Source organism: Camponotus floridanus, unplaced genomic scaffold (genome assembly GCF_003227725.1).
Source record: "Camponotus floridanus strain SB8 unplaced genomic scaffold, Cflo_v7.5 scaffold9, whole genome shotgun sequence".
In the NCBI taxonomy this organism is placed as follows: domain Eukaryota; kingdom Metazoa; phylum Arthropoda; class Insecta; order Hymenoptera; family Formicidae; genus Camponotus; species Camponotus floridanus.
Window position 1 is genome coordinate 792005 of NW_020229860.1, and position 20341 is coordinate 812345.

Genomic DNA, 20341 nt, shown 5'->3' on the forward strand with positions numbered 1-20341 from the left:
ATCATAAATAATTCATTGATAAGATATATCATAAATAATATTTTTTGAATATTATTTTGCAGATTTAAATTTACATAATTATTTATAATTTATATATATATTTTCAAATTTAAATGCATTTTATGTTTATTTTTATTATTCAATCAAATATTTTAATGTCAATATTAATATGCGCGTCGTCTCTGTATAGTTTTCAATGTTAATAATTCTCATTTTGTATCTTTAAAACTATGAAAATATGTTTGATATTTAGTATTATCAAATATTATGAAATGATTTAAATATTAAAATAATTTATATTTATCAAAATATCTTAATATAAATATCTTAATATTATATCAAATAACAGAGATAGTCTCTTAAGGCTATCTAAAAAATAATAACATATATATTTTTTTTTTTTTTTGTGAAGAAATACAACATGATTTCAAAATGAAAATTTTATTTGAGTTAGATATATATATATATATATATATATATATATATATATATATATATCAAAGAACCTCATTCGTTGCTCTTTCGTCATGATTGAAAACATGCATTGGCGTGCGAGATCATATCGATGCCGTGCGTAATCACAATGCATAAGTGGATATGTATATCAGATGAAGCGAAGCACATAATGGCAAGAGCATGATAAAGAATGTATACCAAATACAAACGCAAATTTTAAAACTTGAAAAGGTATTTCAAACTCGGTCACACACATCAAAGTGATACAGAGAGATTTGCTTTTTATTTTATACATGTCATTTTATATATGTATATCTTAAAAATTTTCTTTATTGTATGTTAACATTTTTCTCTTATTATCATTAATGCGAAAATACTGCGTGATAGATAATATCTTATTATATTTCTGTCTCGAGACAGAATTACAAGTGATTAAAGTTAAACTTTTTTTTCCATGCGAACGAATATTAACTTATCGAAGCTTTTCAATTACAATATGCATTGCAAAACCTCTGCGCGATTATTATTTCTTTTTTCATAAATAACAATTATAAATCGAGTGACGAAAGACTTATCGGACGTCAATATTTTGAAATGACTACATTTCCACTGGAAGAGAAATTTTTGATAATAATTATTTACAAACATTTTTCTTTATAAATATTATTACGTTAAAATTATTATTCTTATCTTCAAACATATCTATATTTATTAGATTTTTTTAAATACGTGCTTTTTTCCCAATAGTGTCTCTCATCAACCATTTACGAAAAAAGATTGTCCTCCGGCCGGTTTCACCGGGAACGAAAGATATTTTCGTCTCAAAACAAAGATAAAACAAAGATGCAACGGACGTGATTGGATGCAGAAGCGGATATACTAAGGTCTTTTTTATCTCTATCGAATATTTGTTTTCATTTCTATCGAAGTCTCTAATCCTATAATAATATACTTAACTTTTTTTTTAATACAAAATAATACTCTCAAGAATTTAAGTAATTATTTAAACAATTAAATAAATATCTGATAAGTTGTTTTTCACTTTCGGGAAATAAATATATTTCTATAAAAAATGTTTTGTAATTATTTCTTAATTATATTTTATTTCATAAATTTAATGTTTTATATATTGCATTATTTTTCTATAAAGAAAGAAAGACATCTTGTGTAATGAGAAAACTGGTACATCTATGTGAAAAAATAATTTTTATCAGAAAAATAAATAATTTTGCGCAATAAGTAATACGTAAAAAAATAATTAAGTTTATAAATCATACATATATGAACATATAAATTCTAATCGAGCGAGCATCTTTTCATGTCTTAATTTTTTAATTTTTATATTAACGTATAATCTATTGAACTAACTACTGAATAATCTATGTTTCTTCAGCGATAGCTTATAATTTATTACTAGCTAGTATCGTGATTGTCTCAAAGCTGCCGTTCATCACCATTCCGACGATGTAGCATGCAAATAGCGATTTTATTAAAGACGCATCAATAATGCAAAACGGCTCTCGAGTTGTCGTAAAGATTCAAAAGTTGGCGCAACGCTGTGTCGAAAAAAGAAAAACAAATATACAGCACGAAGAATATCGAATATCTTATACATATTTTCCTATATTTTAATAGCAATTAAGATAAAAAAGATATATATCAATTTTTTTAATACAAAATTTTAATACAAAAAAAAGGAAAGAAAAGAAAATCTCAAATTTTTTAAAAATCTTTTAAAATTAAAACTCGTATTTCTCATAATCATGTTTTAACATTAATTTTAAAATAAATTTAAATTTAATTAAAAATTTTGCAATTTAAATTCGATTTCTGAGTCTACTTTTAAAAATAGTTCATCAGTTGAACTTTAATCATATTTAACAAATATTTATAGATGTGCTTGATTTTTTATATAATATCATCATTAATTTATTATTAATATTAGAACGATATTATAGGTATATTGTACGTATTATGTTTTTAAGATCATAATTGAAATTTCTATTAATTTCTTTTATCGCTTTTTAATTTATTAATAAAGATAAAATTTTTTCTTATATATTCATAATTTTTATAAAATATTGATTAAAAAAATATATATGATACTATTTTTTATTTGTATCAAAGTTACAATAAGTTCAGTGTTTCACACCTATATCATTCTAATAGTTAGAAATTAAGTCTAGAATTAAGATATCTCTATATTTTGTATCTTCCAACTCTCGAGAAATTTTCTTCTTGCCTTATTCGTGTTCAGGCAGTTAGCCATTCCAGTTGGCATAGTTCCAGGACCCATTGTCACGATTCACAAGAGAAGTGGGCGTCGTCGGTCAAAGGGTGGAGAGATTATATGTGTGTTAGCGTGGTGTGTGTAAATATATGTGTGCGCACGCTTTTCGTATAAGTTGTCTCTCCGAGAAGAGGATCATCTACCTTCACTGCTATCGAGCCGGCGGATACATGTATCTCTTCTATAAACCGGTAAGCTTATGCTCGGACAGCTCTTCCTTAAGAATGCTACAAAATTGGGTGCAGGTTGGGATAGCGTGCATTGACTTTATGACTTTCTAGAACCGAAGCATTTCTACACAAGCAGCGTAGATCCGAATTAGTAAAAGAGACGAAATCGCAAATGGAATAATGAGGTTGTTGAATCATGATATAAGTATGTGACAATTAAAAATTATAATAGAAAAAAATTTATTTGAATGAATTCATTGGTGGCATAAAAATTATTCTTTTTTATAATAAGGTTTTTCTCTGATTATATTTCACTTATTTCGCATATATCTATTTCATTTTTCATCATTATAAAAATTGAAACAGCTGCCAGGAAGTCAGTGAAGCTCTTTCCAGTTATCTAGCAATGCACTCTTATAAGATACATTTATAGAAATAGGATAATTTCTTGAAGAATAAACATTTGGAGTAATATAACAATCATAAATGTATGTAATTGTTATCAATCAATAATAATATAATCATATATTTTGATAAATATGCTTATCTATGTATTTTGCTAATATATAATTCAGAATATTTTTAATATTCATAAGTTGAAAGAATATATAATACAAGAGAAATGAAGATTATGTATAAAACGTTATAGCAATTCAAAATATTCGAAAAATGGTAATTTTTTTCCACGTTTATAAAAGTGAAATTATTAAAATTGCAAAGAATAAGATATTATTCTTAAAATAGATTAAAGCTAAAGTTATTAAGTTGTAAAAGTTATAAATAAAATAATAAGAAAATTTTTTTCTACATCTAATTAATTTTTTTTTAACTGACATCTACACAGATTATTGCTAATGTTGGACAAACTAGGATATATAGGTCATAATTTTTATTTTAAGTCACTAATGGTAGACATTTATAGCTCATCACACACGTAATTAGCAAACAACAGATAATTATCCGAACAAACAGGGTAACGAGGCAAAGACATGATCGGTAATCATTAATAAATCGCTAACTCAACTCTTGTGAGTTCATGTGCATAAACGTCAAATAAAGGCGCGGAATACATCGTAATACCAGTTCATCATATGTTTTCCTCATTATAGAATTAATCCAATTGAAATACCAATATTAAAAATTTGTCTTTAAATTAATTTATAAATTTTTTCATATATGTTGATAAAAATAATTATTAGATCGTTGCGTATATAAAATATCGTTTTTACGTCCAGAAAATTTTTCAGAAAATAAAATATATGATTAAAAAACTCAGTTTCCATATTTTTTAAAATAAAAAAGCTATCTTTATAAGTTCATTTAAATCAAATAATTACTTATTAAATTAAATAAAATATAATACAAAAAGGAATATATAATAAAAAAACGGAATTGAAAATCAAAAATATATTTTTAGTTTTATACTTCGAAATCTTAGTACAAATTTTAGTATAAATATATCATCATGCTTTTTTCGTAAATAATTAAAACATGTATTATTTATTGTTTGTCAATGTAAATTATAGATTACATAAAGTTTTGTGAGGAACTTTAGCAATACATTTTAGCTTTGAACTTTAAAGTAAGAAGTAATTATAACAAAGTATTACACGCCTATTAAATACAAAAATATAAATAAAATATAATTTAAACATAAAAATGATTTCGAAAAGACATATATGTATATATATTTGTGCAAAATTGTTTATTGTATGACTCAAAATTTCGAAACTTTTTCCTGTTATGTCATTAATTATTAAACACCATATTTGACAATTTGACATTATTGTAATTCGTGTTATTGTGCACTGACACATGCAACATTGGAAACATGAGCCGTATTAATTTCATCGAGACAATAATATCTTTGTGTTGCAATCAAGGATCAAAATATAATCAAGAATAATAAATATAAGAAACCATGAAAAATAATATTTTAATATATATATAATATGAATATTAAAAATGGATTTTTATATTTTATAACGATATTTTATCGAAAACACGTCATTTCTTTTTCTTTCTTCATATATTTTCATTGGCATATAATATTATTTTATATTATTTTATATATTATTTTAATCAGTTGAAATAGAGAATATTCTAGAGACAATTGTCTATATAATATTATTTTATATTATTTTATATATTATTTTAATCAGTTGAAATCAGAGAACTTTACTTTTAGTAAATACAATTTTTATTTTATTCAATCTTTGTTATTTTTCTCTGAAAAAAAAGATAAATATTTAATAACTACTCTACATTTTTATATATTTATAGAATAGTAAATTCACAAAATATATTTTTTTATTTGCAATCAGCAAACTTCTTACATTTCTTATAGCGAAATTACCAAAATAATGTGTAAAAACCTAGTATGTTTCTCTTTGTCTGGAAATTGGCATATTGAGATAACTGTGTGTTGCGTATAATGCATTTCCTGTACTTGTGGTTAGCCACCTTAGAAATATGCTGACCGGTTATTGCTCTCATCTTGACTATTTTTTTATACGAATAAATGTTGCAGAAAAAATGTGATAAAAAGTACATCAGATTTTCAAAATTATGTTTATAGAAATGCTATTACATTATTACACTCATTATACATTATACTTTCGTAAATGTTCAATCTTATATTTTAATTCTACATGTGCTCGCAATTAATTTCATTTTTTATATCACGAAATTTATTATATATTTATTATATTTATATTAGTATATTTACGCTATAATTTAATGAATTTATTTTATTTGCTATTGTATTATTCTGCAACACTTTAATTCATATTTTACAATTCATGTACGTATTAACTTTAAACAATATGTATTTATTTTGACTAAAATAAAATCTTATACTTATTTATTTTGCCTAAAATAAAATGAAATTTTAGCCAATTTTATCAATGAAAAATTAATATTTATTTTAATAATGATATTAATGAATTTGTTTTAAGGCAAAATTTATCGCAAATTCATTCATTCAAGATAGAATCTATCAAAGTGATAATTAATAGAACAAAATTAACGAAATACAAATTATGTATATTGAAAAAAAAATCATTTACTTCCACACGATGAAATGTAATAGCGCGAATAACAAGAAAATGATTCATTTCTCGAGCCTTATAAGTGTATTAGATTTCCGCTCACATGGAAATCATAAACAGGCCAGAGAAGATGAGGATATAACGTCGAGGCCAGGAAAAACTTTGACGCGCCCTGAAGTCAAGTCGCGTGATTCAAGCACAAGACGGTTTTCTACGACTAATCGGCGCGACGGCGATAGTGACTCATCGACATGCATCTATAATGAAACGAAATCCCACGATAATATTTCCAGCCGTCGACGAGATGACGATGACGCGCATAATCTCCCGCTCTCTCGTCGATGAGGATTGGTCGTTAACGTTCGCATGCCACCGACAATTTTTTTTAATGGTCCTTCAAAACTTTCGCCACGCGATGCCACGCATTCTCCTTTCGTTATTCGACGAGGGATTCTCGGAGTCGGTCACCGGCTTGGCCGAGTCGTTCGGTCGTTATCAGCGGACCGACAATCGTAAATATAGCTCGCGATAGTTGACAGCCCCACCCCCGCGAACGCGTACTATTCAGTACTTCAGAACGTGAGCGGCGTGCTTTGTTGACGCAGCGTTTCTCAACTCGATATCGAAAACACCTAAAGGAAAATCCGAGCCGAATCTCAAAATCTGAATTTCCAAATCGAGCTGTCGCGAATGCTCGTTAAAATTTTGATCGAGTCAAACCTCATGTTGTCGAGATTTCTACGAGATTAATTATTTGTTTGCTTTGGTCGCGTAATCATATATTGTAAATACCGTTTTCGAATGTCCCACATACACATATTTATATTTATTATTTAATAGAAAAAAATAGATAAAAGTAGATTTAATAGAAAAAAGTACAGAGAAATTCTACGACAAATTCTTTTGTTTCTAAAGTGAACGAAATAATTAGTTAATTATCATTATTATTTTAAAATGGAGACAAGTATCTATATAATGATTTAGTTTTAATAATTTATGTATTTATATATTATTTATTTTTTTATTAATTATATCTATTATATGTAAATTTAACTTTCTTTCTTCACAGAATAATATCACTTTCTTTTTATATGTTTCAAGATTAAACTCGACATCTGTATCTTTCAATCTCGTTCCTCAGGAGTTTCTCGTTTCACTCTAATTTATTAAAATGTTGAAGAGATTTTTAGATAACAAGTAATTGATTATCCTAACTTTATCCTCGAAGAAAGGCTTTTTCTCAATGAGCCACAGTGTTTATCGTGTGTGCAAATCGGATATCAAAGTATAATTGCACAATATTTTTCTATTCGATATCAGTGTTGACAATATTAAAGGTTCTTTAGATATTACTTGTAAAATAAAACATAATAAAATATCTAATTACAATAAAGAATACTTTCGACACATTGTATACAAATTGTATACAAACATAAGTGTGCAAAAACAAAAATAATATACTGCTATATCTAATTGAAACACCTTGTTACAGGTTTTCTTTATAACAAACTTTAATTGTGTCATATACAAACCCTATCAAAAGATTGAAAAAAACTTAAAAGTATATAATAATTTTAAATATAAAAAAATTATTTCTTTTACTTAAAATTATAAAAATAATTTCTAGTGTAAATTTTTTGTAACATTATTAAATTTAGATTTTTATTTTAATCAAGATTGATCTGAGTTATGAAAATGTCGATTTTGAAAATATAGTATCGTTCAGTAACTATCATCAAACAGGTTTACGACCTATTGACGGCGAAAACAAGCTTTTCGATGAAAAAGATACGAGATGTCGCGAAAATAATGACCTATGTCAACGTTAACGACACCGATCGACAAGCGATTGACCGCTTCGTGACAGTGAGAGAGAAAATAGGGAGAGGAAGATGTCTAATGCTGCAAGAAGCACGCTTAATTAGCATTCTTAACGCCGCTCGTCACGTTCTATAATGCGGTCAACGGCGTTTTTCCGGCCGGTTGAGTCGGTTGAACAAAATCATCCACGATGATCGCGTGCCGATGTTTTCTCGATACAAGTATAATTTCGATCTGAAGCGACATAGAGGTACAACCATTTTCCATAACAACTTGATCGATCCTCTATTATTATGGGAATCCGCGGAAATTCGCACAAATTTTATGGTTTTTTTCATTAAATTTGTTTGACAGATACTAGTGAATATTAATATATATACATAAAATGTATAAAGAATTAAATTAACATCTATATATCTTAAATTAACATCTAATATATATATACATAATATGTATAAGAATTAAATTAACATCTCAGTATTTGATATAATTGTATAAAAATTACTATAAAATTACTATAAAAATTACTATAACGATATTTGTTTTTAATGAACATATTCGAAATCCAGCCCGATTGAATTAATTATTCAACTTTTTTCCCATATTTTTTAGTTTTGCTTATATATCTTTAATCAATTTTGCTTATATATCTTTACCAAAAATTCTCCACTGACATACATTGCTATATTTCTGATCGTTTCGCAAAATAGATATCTCTATATGCAAAGATATGAATTGTAAATACAGTAGTTGATAATATCTAGCTATACAAAGGATTCAATGTATCGAAATACCGAGAATTATATCGATGGTTACAAAGACGGAGAGTCACGGAGGTCAAGAGCCAAGGATGGGCAGATGGAAAGGACAGTCAGTTGAAAGAGGCAGAGAAAATCGAATAAAATCGAGTTAATACAGGCTGAAGGGAAGACTTGTTTACGATATGTTCATCGTTGCCGCGACGTTGGCAATATCACAATGCACAATCGAATCTTATTTGGTGAGAGTCGTAGGCGTATCATGTCCTCTTCCACCTTCGTCATCTGTCTCTCTCTTCCTCCTTTCTCTCTACTATTTTTTGAGCACACAAGTCCTTTCAATCTTTCAATATTTCCTTCTACGAGAAGGAAGGGAGATATTCAAGAAAATTCATTAATAAATTTATTACTCTGACATCACTATTCAATTTCTGACAGCAAACTTTAATGATTTATGGGCATAAAATAATGATGTCTGTATGTATGTGTAAAATTATTATATATATTTTCGACAAGAAATACGCCTCTATTATCAAATACTATATATAATTAAAGGGCAAAAGCGCAATCGAGCTATGCAATCACCGCTATGCAGAATTTCGATTACACTGCGATAAGACAATTCAAGATACCTATCGACCTTTCGCTCAAGGCGTGTCGGACGAGCATCGCTCGATCTTGGATCTTATCATGAAATAATTTAACGCGTTTAGTAATTTCCGAAATGTAGGTTATAATAATTCATTTGTGTTTTCATTTGAAAATTCATTCTGACGAAACTGTCAGAACTAATCAAACATGAACTACAATTGTGGCTTATTCATAATTAGTTTCTTACATTATCAATGATGGACAGGCATTACATAATCAATGATAATCATAAACGTACAAAATCTCTATAAGGTGTAATTATCAAAATTAAAGAATATGTTTTCAAACAGATTTTATTAATTATATTTTTATATATTTTCATTTATCAATAATTCTTTTCAAATCTTTTCAAAAATTGAAATTATAAATTCTTTAATTTTTCATTCGAATCTAGCATTTATTACAAACATGTACATTTTATTATTTATATATTTATGGCTTATATTTTTAAATAAAAAATTATTACCTTTTTAAATAAATACAACAATTGTGAGGGAAATATACCACTTAATAAAGAATATTTTTGATATATATCTCAAACATAAATATATATCTAAAAGTAATACAAGTACAAATATCATTATCTACTATACTTCAAAGTGAGTACATCTGTTTCATATCCCAAGTTTCATAAGTTATGTTAATTAAATTTTGTCAATTCATATGAATTTGATAAAATTTATCAGTAGTATTCATTCGCCATCGTGATGTATTCATAATATAATGAAAAGTGACACGATTAAATAAAATAAAAATAAAACGATTAAATTCGAATAAAAATCATAAAGAAAAAAAGGGAACTATAATAACTTTTTTAATTTAAATTGTAGTCAGTTTCTCTAATTAATCATCTATTTCACTGTGAATCATAATACCAACTTTGTAAAAATAGCATTTATATCATAACGCGTAAAAATGAGGCAGTGGAATTACGAGACCGTAAATGGGCGTGTCATGACACAAATAAAAACATTTAATTGTATAAAATCAGGGTTTGTGACAACACTAATGATTTGTATTTGTTCGTAGTCTGTGTGTCTCCACTGACCTTCATATTCTCTTTTTGTACATTTTATATAATTCTACATTTTTCAAACTATATTTCATGTTTTCATACTATCGATTATCAAGAATAAGAAACATTAATTAAAAAAATATATATACATGAATCATGACTAAATTTTATATCAATCTTTTTAATTCTTTCTCTATTTCTTCTTGTTACACATTCACTATCTAATTTTATCAATATTATCGATATGCTATATTGATTCAATAATATAGATTAAATAAAGGGCCTTTGCAAACACAAGATATAGTTGCAGGCAGACATTGTGATCCTCAAGCAGAGTTTATCCAAGTTCAGGTATTCAGTCATTCTATAAGTTACACATCACATATGTTGATACCAATCCGCTTATTACATTACACCTCGAGGCGGATAAATACGATTTTGTGCTTTCATGTCATACTTATATGCAGTTGAATAAAAATGCTATCCGTTGCATATCTCTCACTTATCATTGTGTAACCAAATTGAAGTTTACATGCAATGGAGCTTGTGTCATGTTGTGAACAATCAATATTTATCAGAAATTTAAACATATGCTGATTATTTTAATTGACTGTTTTAATTGACTGCATTTTAGTTGACTGTTTATCAAATCTAATTTTCATATCATTATCAGTGTTGATAATGAATATTTGTAACATGAAACAATTTTATTTCGACTCAATTTATTAAAATATTGTAGCACAAGCGAAAGAAATTAAATTAAAATCTCATTTCCCAAAGTTATCAAATCTAAATGAAATAAAAAAGAAAATTTTTAACATATTTTTTACGATTGCAACGATGTACGATAAAATCTGCTAATATAAATATCATTCGATCTATAAAATATTATAGTGTTTCTAAAATTAACAATTTTATTTAAAAAATGCTGTTTATATAATGTATCAGGCTAGTAATTACCTATATAAAATATAGACTTTTAAGTAATTAGTGCTATTATTAATGATCTCAAAGAATAAAAATAAAAGTATAAATTTATCGAAGCATATAAAGCATATATTTTGATTTAATGTTCTCAGATAAGCCACTAACCAAATGTTTTTTTATAGTTTTATTTTCTTTCTTATTCGTGCGATGAAATAGATTATAAAAGTGGAATATGATACAACTAGGATTTTTAATCTCAACAAATGTCTATAAAATAATCATCTTCAGGAAGGTATTGCTAATTGACAATTTAAAAAAAAACTTTACTTAGAGAGTTTTAAATTTTAAATTCATTGAATTTATTTGTAATTAACGTCCTGTATAAAATTGTGGATTCGTGTAATTAGATTCAAATTCTTTTCGAACGTCCTGATCAAAGAAATATGATATTGTGAAGGGTGTGTGTTCATTATGTCGTGCGTTCATTCACGAGACACGCGTCGATTGCGTGCCTTAATTGGTCATCGGGAATATTCGGAGACAATTAACAGTCACGTGGATAGCTTGGCTATTTTTATTCGTGAACAAACCTAATGTAGGACGAAATAATGTAATATAAATTTCGACAAGTCTCAGGACATGTTTGCAAATTTAAAATTTAAAAATTTTATCAAATATTATAGAAACAGATTTCTTTTTAAAAAGAATATTTTACAAAATTTTAAAAAGGCCTTTTATGAGTTTAGAACGATCTTCTGAATTTGTAGAGTAAATTTATCAAATATATAGTTTAATTAAATTCAAAAATATATCAATGAAAAATTATTGTATAAATATATCGATACATTTTGTTTTTGTTTATATATTAAACGAACAGATCTTTAAAACTTTTATATTAATAATATTCAAATATTCATGTTGTATTATATCATATTTCTGAGATCATTGGAATCGTCAAAGACACAAAAGCAAATAAAATACGAAAATTGAACACAATTATTTATTAGATATTTACGTGCGAATGCAAAATAATTTTTATTTATTTTTTATTTATTATTTATTTATCGTATGTACACTTATTTCTATTTATCGTTCATATTTTGCATAATTATTTTATTTTATATTTTATATTTATTTTATATTTTATATTTTATATCATTGTTATCTTCTAATTTTTTAATGAGCCTCATCTGATTGAAACAAGTGTTGCGCGCGTGAATATTCATTCAAAATAGCAACTTGGAGAGATATCTTGCATCGGGCGATATTAATTCGGAATGAATCTCGTTAGTATATAATTAAAAATAATGTATAATTTAAAAACAATCAAAATTTTTTATGCATAATTTTTATCAATGGTGTATAATTTTAAAATTTCAAATTCCTATACGGATATGACGAGACTACATTTCCCGAGCAGAGCAGATCTCACCAGGTCTTACTCAATTTATAACTTATTACATACGAATTTATCGTTTATTAAAACGCACGAAAGAAACAGAAAAAAGATAGGTAGAAGTAGTTTTTGTCCACTTACCAGCACTTTGGTGAACCGCCTCTCGAGCTCGATCGCGTCCGGCATCGGCTGTCTCGGTGCGCTGCGTACGCTGCCGCTGCGTGTGTGAGGTCCGCCCAGGCTGCCCATGCCCAGGGTGGGTTGACACGAGTGATGAGGCACGCCGGCCTTGACACCACCGACGAATACCTCGCGAACACCGCCATCGTCCTCGCTGCCGCGGCTCTGCACGATTCCCATACCTCCGTCGGTTTTGCACGCGCGCGCGCGCGCGCGAGCTGCTTTCGCGCCGGTATGCGATTCCTCGGATTCTCGGCCCGATGCAACCGCTGCTGCTGCTGCAACGCGGCGCGACGCGACGTGACGTGACGTAAAAGACCGCGCGTCGACGATTGACGCGACTGTTAGCACGCACACATGTACACACACCACTTATCGCGCTGTACACACGCGTACACACTGCGCAAACGTCAACAACGGGCGCGAACGCGGCGGTGCATCATCCTTCGCTATCACTCCCGGCGCCGGTGAGTATCTTTAGAGAGGATGGACGTCCAGGGAGACGAGCCGGGGTCTCGGACCGGGTCGTGCAACAGGTATCGCCGAACGGCCGTCCATCGCGAATACGGAGACTTCCACGAACTCTCACGGACGCGCGCGCGGCCTCCCAGCACCGACGTACACCGTTCACACTCACCGGACAAAGCGTTTGCAGCATCTGCGCCGATGCTCGCCGCCTCTCCTCCCGTCACTGCCTTCCTCCTCCCACTAGACACTTCTGCCGCGCATGCGCGCTTGTCGATCGTGGCGCTATCTCGCTCGGCGCGAGATTCAAATGTCAAATCTCGCGTTCTCAACTCTATACATATATGTTTGTCTTGTGAAAGTAGAGTTCTTTCGTATAAAATAAATATTTTCGGAGAATTAATAAAATGAGAGAGAGAGAGAGGGAAACAGAACGAATTGTTAGAAATATTTATCCAGCTTTTATTTTACACGCGATATAATAAATTACTAGAAATACAGCTATGCAAAATTGTGTTCGAAAAAACTATTCCTTAACAGTTTCAGTTAAAATGCAGTAGCTTTTGATAAATTAATCGGAACAAAAAAAGAAAATTTTCTGCATACTTTTAATAATTTATTAACGTGCAAGCGATTTGTAATATGAAATATAAATCGGACTTGAAGGTACAATCTTTTGTGAATTTTTTAAATATTTATTATGCTGTTATTAAAATTAATTAATATTTTCTATAATAATAATAATAATGATAATAATAATAATAATAATAGTAAGTATAATTAAAATTTGACATTTCTTATTTCATTTTAAATTGCGCGGGTCTACCATATAATATATAAATCAATGGCTGCGGTCCAAGAGATGCTGAAGACGCTTTGAAATGTTTGATTGACCAATCAGATTAAAGAAACTTTACTCCTTTTATTCTGATTGGTCGCTTCAAAGTATCCTCCACATTGACCATAACCAATAAGATGCGTGCATCTTTGTGCCAAGGTATTGTGCATGCGTAATGAAAAAATACTAGAATTATTGCGCATTTCTATGCATGATGCATCATGTATGGCGTACGATCCATAATCATTCGTAGTACACAATACACAGTACGGCTGTGGTAACCGAAGTTGAGTGTAGTCGACCGCATTGTATACGGATAAAGGTGTTGTGCGTTTAGTTGCTTTGTTGCATCAACCTGTGCAATGTTTGGGTATTTTTGGACGGTTTTCGCTGGCGCATGTAATTCTCGTGACGCGTGAATTACAGCCGGAATTATGGCTGAATCCGAACAGAGGACTAAGGACGGTTGCAACACGACGAGGGAGACGATGGTCAAGCAAGAAAAACGCGAGAATACGTTGACGAATGGCGGGAAGGGCTCCGGCGATGACGCTGACAGTCTCGAGGAGTTGCCGCTCGATATAGGCGAGCACTATCTCGTTCGCAGATCCGACGATTCCTGGCGTGCGTGAGATCAATAACTAATAGCGAATTACACTAAATAAAAGTAAAATTATTCAAGTGCAAAGGCATGATATAAACACTTGGACTTGATGAGATAATGATAGATATTTTGTTAAATTTCGGGATAATATCAATATTGAATATTTAATATCTGTCAAGATATTTATATTATGTGTTTTAACATTTAAATAGTTTTATGTGCATGTATAATTATAGAACTTTTGTGTACGTTAGTACAGATGACTAAATTGCAAAGTTTTTTCAAGTTTTATTGACATACAAAAAAATGACAATTAATAATTTGCATTGTTATTTTGTAAATTAATAATTTGCATTGTTATTTTGTAAATATTTCTTGCTCTTGCAATCCCTGATTTTTTATCAATAGTTGCCAAGATTTTTGAAAGATTGAAGCATATTTTATCTGATTAATTTCTTATAATTACAAAATATTATTACAATGAAGAAAATTAAATTATAAAACTAATATATGTACATATATAAAATTAAAACATATATTGTATATTAATTATATATTATTTTTAAACAAAAAGTAAATAGAAGATTGTTTATCTCTGTTTAATTATTATATATTTATTTTCTTATTATTGTATAGATCCTGCTGAAATTATCCAAACACGTTACAATGAGAATGAAAATCATTATGAATATTATGTTCACTATGAAGGACACAATAGAAGATTGGACGAATGGGTACCTCGTGACAGAATCATGTCCAGCAGATTTGACATGAATGAAATAGAGCGGCATGATAGGAATTCTGGAACTGATTTATTAGCAGACTCTTCTGATCGCAAAATTACTAGAAATCAGAAAAGACGCCACGATGAGATTAATCATGTACAAAAGGTGAAGAATAAATCTATATTTAAAAATAGTATTATCATAAGCGGAAGTTTTATTACTAGTTTTTTTATATGGATATTATATTTAACAAATTATATTTTTATTATTTTTAGACTTATGCAGAAATGGACCCTACCACAGCTGCACTAGAGAAAGAACATGAAGCAATAACAAAAGTCAAATATATAGATAAAATACAAATCGGTAAGTATTATTGTCTCATTCATACATAATCATCCATTAATGCAAAAAGGATCTCATGATTTTCAAAAGTTTATTTCTAGGAAAATATGAGATTGATACTTGGTATTTCAGTCCATATCCAGAAGAATATGGCAAGCAACCAAAGCTTTGGATCTGCGAATACTGCTTAAAGTATATGCGTCTCGAAAAAACGTACAGATATCATATGGTAAAGTATAAAAGAACTATTTATATTTCTTGAACTTTCATTAAGAGTACATATGTATATAATAATAATATATTGTTTATTTTAGAGTGAATGCACTCATAGACAGCCAGTTGGAAAAGAAATCTACCGAAAAGGAACATTAAGTATTTGGGAAGTAGATGGCAGAGAACACAAAATATATTGTCAGAATTTGTGTTTGTTAGCTAAATTATTCTTGGATCACAAAACGCTTTATTTTGATGTAGAGCCATTTCTTTTTTATATTTTATGTGAGGTGGATAAACATGGTGCACATTTAGTTGGGTATTTTTCAAAGGTATGCTATAAATATTTAAATAAATATCTTAAGTATCAATCAAAAATGAGATTGTTTGACTTCACTAAAGTTTTCAAGAAGTTATTCTTTTATTCTACATCTTTTCCAAAAATACTAATTATCTGTGCTATTAAGATTTGTTTTAAATATTTTCTTAATTATCTTCTGCTTTTAGGAAAAAGAATCACCTGATGGTAATAATGTTGCATGTATCTTAACTCTGCCACCCTTTCAAAGGCAAGGCTATGGTAAATTATTGATAGCTTTTAGCTATGAATTAAGTAGAATTGAACAAACAGTTGGAAGTCCAGAGAAACCTTTAAGCGATTTAGGAAAATTATCTTACCGCAGTTACTGGAGTTGGATTCTGTTGGAAATCCTTAGAGATTTTAGAGGAACACTTAGTATTAAAGATCTTAGGTAAAACATCAAATATATGTTATCAATAATTAATTATTTCCACAGCAAAATAAAAAAAGGCATATACAATACAAATCTATTTACAGTCAAATGACCAGTATCTCGCAAACTGACATCATATCAACACTACAAAGTATGAATATGGTTAAATATTGGAAAGGACAACATGTTATTTGTGTCACACCAAAATTAGTGGAAGAACATATAAAGAGCAGTCAATACAAGAGGCCACGTCTTACAGTCGATAGTAGTGCATTGAGATGGGGAGCACCACCTCGGAAGAACGTGAAACCCGGCAAGAAATAGCACCTAAGTGGGTCAATGTGATTTTTTTTTACAATAATGTAATTATGACTTAACGATATCATTTTAACATTCGATAAATAATTGAGCACATTAATTCAAACAATATAATATTTATAAATTTATAAGCCTCTTTGTAGAGCATTTGCAATCGTAATTAATATCAAACTTTTCATTTTATAAGCATCTCTTGTGAAATAATTGGTCAATAGGCAACATATACTTGATAAAATATGTGCAAATAAAAAAAGCATAACTCTTTAATTTTAGCAAATTGTTAATATTTAGATTGCTGTGAAAATAAAATGTTAATTGTGTTTTTTAATCAATGAAAATATGTATCTCACATTTGATAACAATTCTTCAGAAATTTTGACTATAAGTGCATTTCAGTAAACAATACCTCTCACAGTATTAGACCAAAACCTAACTTTCGTATGTAAATTCGTTAATAAAGAATGTATCCATTTGCAGATAGAGAAGCATATTTTTCTGAACATATATATAAAACAGGAAAAAGTATTTTATTTAGCAATTATATTTTGGAGTAGGTAACTTTATGAAGATCAACGACCGTGTCGAGGGTTGCTATAGCAGTTCCTGGTGCCATACAAACTCCATAACCACCATGTCCATAATTGTGTACGATCTGCAAAAACAATATGATGGAGTCTATTTGTGAATACGTAACTCTTTTTATTGTCAAAGTACTGACTATAGTTTTATTAGAGCAATCACTGTGAACGATATTTCCCTCTCCAATTCTAGCACCGCCTTCCCTATGTGGTCGCAGACCAACTTCTTGTCGCAAAAGTTCTGCATCTTTTACAGATGGAACCAATGTTTCGCATCTTTCACGAATCGCTGCAGATTCATATGGACATAGTTTCATATTTTCGGAATCGAAGCCTCTCGATCCACCTAAAGTAACCATGCCATGGAAACCTGGAATAATATAGGTGTCGAGCTCGCCGTAAAAGAAAGTTTTAATCCACGGAGCCTTTACCTGCATAGATAAAAAGTAAAAAAATATCAATATAGCATTAATAAGCAAAGATGATATTGAAAGCATAAGGTAGCATACTTTGAGCACTTGACCACGAATAGAAACAAGACGTCTATCGTCGCATAATTTACGCGCTCCAAGTCCAGTGCAATTTATTACGATGTCAAATTCGCCAGTTAATTCCTTGAGGGAATTTAGTTCCTTTTGTTTAAAAGTAACTCCGTTTGCTAGCAATCTGTGGAAAGATAAATAATTCCAAACCATAATTTCTCGATTGTCCATAATTACTTGTCCATAATTATATCATTTACTTTTGCTTAATCCATGGAAGATACAAAGTGCTTTGTGTAAGAAGAGTCGAGAAAAATGATCCATATTTCCAATTGCCATTAACTAATTGAAATTCCTCCTCTGTCGCTCTTCTGTATACCGGAACTATACTTTCAAGCCAATGATTCTAATTGAAGCAGTTAAACTAATCAGCACAAATTGAAGCGACACATATATACGTGTAAATATATATATGCTTATGTGTGTTATAAGTCTATATCGAAGAATACGAAGTCTAACTTACTTTTATAAATCTCTAACTTTTGATAAGAGAGTAGTTTTTTAATCAATCTTTACCTGAACAGTATGTGGAGATGAATTAGCGAATATATATCCAGAAATATCAGTCACTCCAGCATAAGAAGCACAATCGGATTTCCGAATGTTGTCATAAAATTCGTAAGAATTTTCAACCCATTTTCTCGAAAAATAATTGATTATAAATATAAGATGCGATAAAAAAATTGTGATACGAGCGATAGTAGATATCTCTTCGCACAAAGTCGAAATGTAGAACAAATATGCGTTATATGAGACTTCGAGAAAAATAGCTTTATAAATTGGAAAATCAACAATATATTTCAACCTTTTGACATTTGAATAAGTTTTAACACGCGTAAAGTATCAAGATCACATTTTGATTTTTTTAATACAATTTTTCAAAAAAGAACTTTTTTAAATATTTTTCATTTTTTTTATTTTCTCATTTTTATATCTCTAAGTCTCTAACTCTTTTTTCGGTTTTTTCAGACTATATTCATATTATTATTTATATGTTAATTTTTTGTAACAGTTTCAGAATAAAACACAAATCTCTCTGATGAGAAAAATTATATAATTTTAAAATTTGTTTTCACATGATAGAACATATACATTCATATATATACATATGTATCTTATGCTAAATTTTTTAACAAAATATAAGATATATATATGTTAGTGAAATAGCGGAAAACATTTATTACTTACTTCGTTACTTTTTCCTCATTAGAGCTACTGAATGAGGCACCAACTCTAAAAATTCCCGCAGCTACATGACTGACAATATTATCATAATCCGAAGCCAATATTGTTATATTAGCATTACGAAAAGATCCATTTTGCGCAATTATGGCCGTCGTTAATCCGACGACTCCACCACCAACGATAGCTACTTTCATTCCGCTTTTTCAGACTGTGAATTAATAAAAGTAGCTACAAATTAAAGTTTGAATATAGAATAAACTATACCACTATTTTACAATTATCTTCGACTGCCGAGAATTATTGACCGATTTCTCGTACGCGTATGAGACACGATATACTTGTTAGTACTAGCAGTAAAGTTGTTTACAATGCTTGTATGTGTTCTATTTGTGTCCAATGATATCAATTTTCTGCTGTTATCATTACTAAGTATACTTTAATATCGCATACAATATCTATTTTTTTTATTACAAAGCGCAATATTTCACATATTACATATTTAACGTTTTTTTTCAAAAGACGCTGGAATTCATTTTGATATCCAATTATAAAAAAAAATAGAAAATAGTATTATAAAGTCAGTTGCATTTATTAATCAGACTTTTTCATAATGTACTATCTGTAATATATTTTTTTTGTTTACTGAGCAAAGGCACAGTATCATATTGAATGACGTAAATATGCGTGTGATAATATTGAGCAATGTTATCATTTTATCTGCAATATATATTAATGTAATTTTTAATGTTATCTCATATTAAATCTTCTATAGATACTGCAAAATACTTTACAATTTTTCGCTGGAATTTCTCTAGAGCACTTAATTATAAATATATCTGCAATATATCTCCAATGTTGTACATCTTAAAACCTTTAAATACATGCCTCTAATTGCATAGAAGAAGGCATATAATAATACAATGATTGTTTTTATAAAATCAAATTTTTTTAAATATTTTTGTGTGTACTTTGTCATTATATTAACGATAAGATAAATTATTAAATATGTTTCGTGACAGTAAGAAAAATTGCACAGGGATTTAATTTTAAGTCATATCATCTGCATTTGAGTCACGTGTA

The 20341-nt window shown here is 29.1% G+C and overlaps 3 protein-coding genes across 5 annotated transcripts in view; 1 reads left to right on the forward strand and 2 right to left on the reverse strand.

Moving 5' to 3' along the window:
- Nucleotides 1-13387, reverse strand: part of LOC105259281 (formin-like protein CG32138) — a 46952-nt gene extending 33565 nt beyond the window's left edge. For all 3 annotated transcript variants that reach the window (XM_011271137.3, XM_011271138.3, XM_011271139.3), the window contains exon 1: nt 12676-13387. In XM_011271137.3, coding sequence (XP_011269439.1) covers nt 12676-12894 — 219 coding nt within the window. In that variant the 5' untranslated portion in view covers nt 12895-13387. The remainder of the gene's footprint in view (nt 1-12675) is intronic.
- Nucleotides 13388-14266: 879 nt separating this feature from the next.
- Nucleotides 14267-17201, forward strand: LOC105259279 (histone acetyltransferase KAT8). The gene is made up of 7 exons (XM_011271135.3): nt 14267-14641; nt 15258-15511; nt 15622-15712; nt 15793-15920; nt 16006-16236; nt 16412-16656; nt 16743-17201. The coding sequence occupies exons 1-7, from the start codon at nt 14452-14454 to the stop codon at nt 16960-16962; spliced, it is 1359 nt and encodes a 452-aa protein (XP_011269437.1). The 5' UTR covers nt 14267-14451; the 3' UTR covers nt 16963-17201.
- An 85-nt stretch (nt 17202-17286) lies between these two features.
- On the reverse strand, nt 17287-20193 carry LOC105259280 (D-aspartate oxidase). The gene is made up of 6 exons (XM_011271136.3): nt 19265-20193; nt 18593-18716; nt 18277-18422; nt 18044-18200; nt 17675-17965; nt 17287-17608 (listed from the first exon to the last, which is right to left on the reverse strand). Exons 1-6 carry the CDS (start codon nt 19453-19455, stop codon nt 17495-17497), a joined length of 1023 nt encoding a protein of 340 aa, XP_011269438.1. The 5' UTR covers nt 19456-20193; the 3' UTR covers nt 17287-17494.
- Between the last annotated feature and the right edge of the window lie 148 nt (nt 20194-20341).